This window comes from Cryptomeria japonica, chromosome 3 (assembly GCF_030272615.1).
Source record: "Cryptomeria japonica chromosome 3, Sugi_1.0, whole genome shotgun sequence".
NCBI classification, from domain to species: Eukaryota; Viridiplantae; Streptophyta; class Pinopsida; order Cupressales; family Cupressaceae; genus Cryptomeria; species Cryptomeria japonica.
Window position 1 is genome coordinate 634,151,617 of NC_081407.1, and position 6,557 is coordinate 634,158,173.

At 33.2% G+C, this 6,557-nt stretch overlaps 1 protein-coding gene across 1 annotated transcript; it reads left to right on the forward strand.

Moving 5' to 3' along the window:
• Positions 1 to 3,455: 3,455 nt before the first annotated feature.
• On the forward strand, positions 3,456 to 4,731 carry LOC131072077 (uncharacterized). The gene is made up of 2 exons (XM_058008103.2): positions 3,456 to 4,436; positions 4,519 to 4,731. Exon 1 carries the CDS (start codon positions 3,836 to 3,838, stop codon positions 4,412 to 4,414), a length of 579 nt encoding a protein of 192 aa, XP_057864086.1. The 5' UTR covers positions 3,456 to 3,835; the 3' UTR covers positions 4,415 to 4,436; positions 4,519 to 4,731.
• Positions 4,732 to 6,557: the final 1,826 nt, after the last annotated feature.

Sequence of the window (6,557 nt, forward strand, 5' to 3'; positions counted from 1 at the left end):
GGTGGACAACATGAACATCTTTATCAACAGGTTCGAGAATAATGCAGAGAAGGATGGTGATAAAGAGAAGGTGAACAAGAAGGGTCATGAAAGGAGGACCAGAGCCAACACAAAGAATAAGGCCGACATCGATGGTCGTGAGCTGGAGGATATGAAGACCTTAGCGAACAACATGAAACAAAAGGTTGTCCACGTTGAGGAAATTTTGAATAGTATTTAGTTCCAGTTGCTGTCCTTGGTTCTGTCTCTTTGCTGTCCTTGTGCTTTCCTTTTGCTTCCGAGTTTTTAATGTAATGATGTATTAAGCTATTCCCTTCCGGTGGGTTCATTTTGTCTTTTTGAAAGTGACCAGGCACTTTTTTTTAGCTTTTCTGTTTTCCTGGCTTGTAAAAGGTTCGGGTACCTTTCAAATACCTGCTTTTACTTAATCAAAACATTGTAGTTCCATGTTTATCTTTGCTACAAAAAGATTTTTCCTAGTCTAGTTTTAAATTGTTTAGAATTCAACTTTTTGTGGAATAATGATCCATAGTTTTTCGATGGGATGGGAATTTCTCCAGTCCCTAAATTCCCTTCTTCAAGGTTTCCAATGTTTTTATCACCAATGTTCCTATATTGATATATTTATTTAACCTTCCTTTGGTGTTGGAGACCCATTTTTGATTAAATGATTGATAAAAAAGTGGGAGATTTATTAGAATAGATACATATTAGAGGGTTCTTTTGAAAAATTTGTGAAAGCATGCGTCATAGATCATAGCATGAATCTCATTTTTCATACCATCAAGATTTTTTCTCATAAGGTTCTTATATTCAATTTTTTTAACTAAAAAGGGATTCTCTTTAGATATTTTTGGTGTAATAATTTGGAGTGTAAGAAAGTATAATGTCCCTCCAAAATGAACTCAAAAAATTTAGCGTTAGATAATGAATTCATTTAGGGAAATTGGGGTTGTCTCTTAGCTTAGACAAAGGCTTGTAACATGATTTTGAATTTCCTCAAGGCTAAAGAGACTAGCTTAATGATAATGTAGTTGAAGATTATTTAAACCTCAGTGAGTGGTTTAATGAAAATGATGTGAAATTCAAGAAGAAAAAGACAAAGAAGATGGAAAGGTGGTAACCTTAGAAATCCTTACCATTGCCTAGAAAAAAAGTATGAAAACTAAAGCTGATTGTGAGCATATGACAAAATGTAGAGGATGAAGAATGAAAACAAAAATACTATAAATAGAACAAATGGAAGGTTATTAAAGGATAATAGAGGTTCTTCCTTCTTGAAAGAGAAGAATATTAGTATAAAATCACACCCAAATTTCTTAAAGAGGATTTAATTGTGTAGTTTTTAAGTTGTTAAGGAAAAGCTATGGTTAGATTAGTTTTTAGTATGTTAATTTTTTAGGCTTTCTTTACATTTTGAGTTATTTTTTATAATTTGGAATCCCTCTAGTTTTTTGCTTCGATAAATGTATATTTGTTATGGGCGAGTGCCCCAATTCCCTCTCTTATGAATATAAAAGAAAAATAAAATAATAAATTTTATTCTAAACTAAGCCAAATAAACAATAAATCAACACCTTAAAATGGGTGTTATCAATATGTAAAAAATAAATTGTATGTCGATTCCTTAGTATAAAATCCTCTATACTTCTTTGTGAGCAACTAGTCATGGTATGCATTTAAAACTGGACAAAGAGGGGATGATTTGGATGAGGTATGGTTGTTTTTGTTTAAATGTGGTTGCAAAGGAAAAACTAGAAAAGCCCAGACTGCTTGTAATCTTACATGCCTTGAAAAACCTTTTATAATATTTTATATAAGAATACAATTAGGATAAGGAACCAAAAAAATGGATCTAAATTGAGTAAAATCAAGGGAGAAATAAATGAGAGACTTACATTTTTGAAAAAATACACATAGAGAGTGATGGCACGATAACATGTCCCAATAAAATTCATCACAATCGATCAATTATAATGAACAAACCATCAAGAATTTTAGGATGTTTTTTTATTATATGAGCAGTGTTAATAAGGGCGCCGACCCTTAAGAATTTAAGGATGTTGTAAACTAATGATTTATATTGTTTTGTATGTAAATTTAACTTATAAATTTTTGAACTTAACAAAAATATTTCTATCACGTTTGATTTGTTTTCAATAGAGTATTCATTACATATTTTTACTATATTCTACTGAGTTACATTTTCTACAAATAATTTTTTTTCATGATTTGTTGGATATAGTTTACTAACTCTAATATCTAGCACACAATTTTTTTACAACAATAAAAACAAAAATCAACAATGAGGTCTACTTACCTAAACAATTTTCGGTATGTAAACATATAAAAGTACAAAAAAATCAAATGAGGACTATTAGAGATAGTTGGAGGGGTCTAAGAGGTTCAAGAGGTAAAATTGACCTTAGAGACAAGGCCTAGTTGTTGCATTTTTTCTTTCAAACATGTCATATTGACACTTGAGGATTTGTATGATCATTAGACTTGCCATGTTGGCTTATATGTTTTTGTGTACTTATAATATATCATTTGTAACATTTAATTACTATCAAGGAAGTCAATGGTCTTCGCTTTGTCCATAGATGGTCCCCAAAGATACTTTCCATACCACCAATTTCTTAGATGCATGTATAAGCATAATTGAACAAGTTCTACAAATCCCAAAGGAAAAATTCAAAAATAGACAAAACCATAAGTGAGCAATGTGTCCCAGGACCATATTGTAAGTGTGGCATTGTTCCATGCCTTATAACTTTTAGAATACCTTTGTCTTAAGCTCTTAATCCTTAATTTGGTTTCAATTTTCATTTTTTATAACATTTGAGAAAGTGAAAATCAACATTACAAAATAAATCAAATAAACATTATCTTTAAAACATTTCAACAATTTATACCTCAATTACTCATATATCATGTTTATCATTCTCATTTCCTTAAAAGTTAAAATTTAATCCAATTTTTTTGGGGTTTGGGAAACTCGAGTTTTTAGCTTGGTCTGAGTCTGAGAGACCACTTACAAAGGATCTCTTCCCAAGATGCCATTTCTGGGGGTCATCATTCCCACTTGACTTGTTCCAATCCGTGAGCTCAAGAGTCCAACGAAGGCACAAAACTTGTAAGCTCAATAGCCCAACAAAAAATTGAACTTTGGTGGCCGCCTCACCAATGAAATGTTCCTACCATGACACTAAACATTCGAAGACTAAAAATAATCTAATTTAAAGAAACTCATATTATCTATTTTTTCCTAAGCTTGTGTGGGAAAAGTGTGGAAAAAAGAATCAGGAATCAGTCGGTTTCCTTTCTATAGAAGAAGTTTGAGTGGAAGATGTGAAAAGACCTCTTTATAAAAAATAAGAATAAAACTGAAGGAAATTTCTTGCCAGGGAATAAAAAAATAACTTTTAACCACTTTCTTGCCCGTTAATTCTATTTTTTGTTTCTTATATGGCGAGAGCTTCTACATTTAAAAAGTCATGAAATTACCCCCACGTCTTTGATATGAAACAGGTAGACCTGTCGTCTGTCATGGTCATTTTCTATACTTGTTGATTGTCGTGTTTCGGATCTCATAAATTTTGCTCTGTACAATTCAGAACACAAACTTGTTCACAAAATTGCAGAGAGGAATGTGGATATGTTCATGTCCTTTCCTACCTTTCCCATGAAGCTTACCCTAATCAGATACAGTGGCATGTTTGTATCAAACACTTTCCCCCATTGTGTAATTAATCTGAGAGTTGTTTCATTACCTTTTGTTCCATGATCTGACTGCATTGAGAGATTTCCTTTTCAAACAAGAATCAGAATCAGAATGAAGGAGGACGGTTCAAAAAGATCAAGCACCTTTGCATCTTGTATAGTGGGTGCTTTATTTCTGGTGTTTATAATCATCATACTGCTCATTCTCTTCTTCTCCCTATTCAAGACCAAGGATCCCAGAATCACAGTCAATGCTTTACAGGTCCCTGATTTCCATGTCTCCGACTTTCCAGATCCAGGAAACAGTACTGTAAATTTCACCATTTCAGTTTATCTGACACTCAAGAATCCCAACAGGGCAAGTTTTAACTACTATGATAGCACCCTGCAGCTCAATTATGAGGGCGACCAGATTGGATTCATGTTTATTCCTGCAGGGAAAGTGTTGTCTCAGAGGTCTCAATTTATTGGCATAACTCTGCCTGTGGAGCCCTTTTCTGCACATTTCAATCCAGATTATGACCCAACTCAGGGAGATAATAATACCATTTTCATGTCTTTGGAGGCCAATCTTAAAATGGCAGGGCGTGTGAGGGTTCTGCATGTGTTCACTCACCATGTTCAGGCCTCTGCACACTGTGAGGTTCATATACGTATACATGATGGCTCACTTAGGAGCTTTCATTGCTGACAAGAGAAGCAAAAAAACCTATGTATGTTTGGGTTTGAGGATTAGAAAGCAAAGGCAATGTTGATATTCTTAATTGATCGGTTCGTTTTGTAACTATATTGCAGGGAGTTTTGATTTGTACTAGAACGGCGTTTTCTTTGTTCAAAATGCATTTGTGATTCTTCTGTGTTTTGGAGTTAGTCACTGTTGAAGGCTTCAGCAGCTTCCATGTCTTGATTCTGGTAAGTTAATTTATTGGATCTCCTGTAAATAAGGGGTATAATTGAGCTAAATGTTTTTATTTGCCTCTAGGATTTATGGGATTAAATGAAAATAAATAAATAATAAATTTGATAAACCTGTTTAGGGCAGCTGAGCTGCCCTTTACCAGAAGGGTATGGCTATAATTTATGTATGCTATGAATGCCAATTTTTGTAATTTTTTATGTTTGTTTCATCTACACTAATTCGATGAAACTGCCCACTTGTCTAGTACTAAGATTCTGTAAGTTCTATATTGGATCCAAATCTTCATACCTTGGAGAGCGTTTCTGTTTTATAATTTGGGACAATGCAGCATGTGCTAGGTGATGAGATACTATTGAAAAGATTGCTTCTAAAATCAACTGTGTATATTTTTGAATCAGATTGTTGTCTGCAATTCAGTTTTTTATTCTCCTCTTTTTAATGGTCTGTTTTTTTATGGTAGATTATTGAATGATTCAAAACGCCATTCTTTAAGATTCTATATATGCAGTCAATTTCACAAACAATTTTTTCAATACTACATGGACTGTGGAAAACTCATTAGGACCACTGAGAGGCTAATTAAAATTAGCAAATTCTGTCTCTTGGAAGCAATAATGTTCCATTGGATCAAACTCGTTTTAGTTCTTTCTCACTAAATTTGAGATCCAGGGCATACATGGATATCTCACCTGGTATTTCATGGCTTATTTATTAAACAAACTCAGCAAACTTCGTACTTTATGCTATTTGTTTTTCCCATTCTGATAACAAACCATAGATTGCGATCTGAAACTAAAACTCTTATTTTCCCAGAAACATTTTGATTCCCTTTTGTAGATTATGCCTCCCTCAGTCTTTCTGTCTTGTTTGATCATGATGTTGATAATTCAATAACCCATCCCAACACCACATTCCTCTTTATCCCCATTTTCTCCTTGCTTCCAATGGAAGCTTGCCTAGGCTTTTTTTCACTTTCCTCTTCTAACCAGTGAGTGATGACGCCCTAGATTGAATTCACAATTTCATCTCTTTTTCTCTGTGCAGATTTTTGAGTAGAGGTAATCTTGTTCTGGATGATGCAAGAATCTCCCCTACCTTTGTTTCATCAGCTTTTCTACTAAGTACTTCCTACTACCTACTTTATTACTTATTAAGAAACTGTTTTTTTTAGAGGGGTAAATTCTTTTGATTTGGAGTTATGAACAAGTGAGATCATTAACAGGGATCTTAAATAAGAAACTGTCTTTTGAAATCTCAGTTACAATCCTTTTCTTCTGAAATGCAAAAGATTGCTATTTAGAATGAGTTTTCCACATCTCATATAGAATTCAATATGTACTTTTTTTAGAATCAACTGTATATATGTATATATTTTTGTATGAACATTTCAATCACATTCAACAATCCATTATCAAGAATTTGAATGCTACATAAGCTAATCAAATGATGTCCATATACTTTTTTGGGCATTATTCAGTGAGAGAATAAATATACAGTGGCTAATCAATGGTAGAATTATTTATGGTTCTTTTATCTGAAGATGCAATCACCCTTTGTTTTCTATGTTCATTAACTCTTGCAGTGAGAACACCTGTTTTGCATTGAGAAGTAGGTGCCCAGAAAATATCCTATTAAAACATCATCTGTGTAAATACATTACAAAAAGTAAACGAAAGTAGGTGTATGACAAAATACAGAAACTGTTTAAATGGGGTTAATTTTCAACTTTATTGGCAGGTGCACAGCAATCTTAGATTCCCACTGCATCAAAATCCTCTTTTCCCCGGTATAATTCTTACCTAAATGATTAGATGCCGCTTCCTTTAATAAAGAAACAAATGCTCCATACACAAGAACACTTCTTTTTCATAAAATATAATGGAGACAATGTGGTACAGGTGTTTTTAAGAGCTTT

Excerpts from the sequence above, each read along its gene's own strand:
- LOC131072077 (XM_058008103.2), top strand. The coding sequence starts at position 3,836 with ATGAAGGAGGACGGTTCAAAAAGATCAAGCACCTTTGCATCTTGTATA.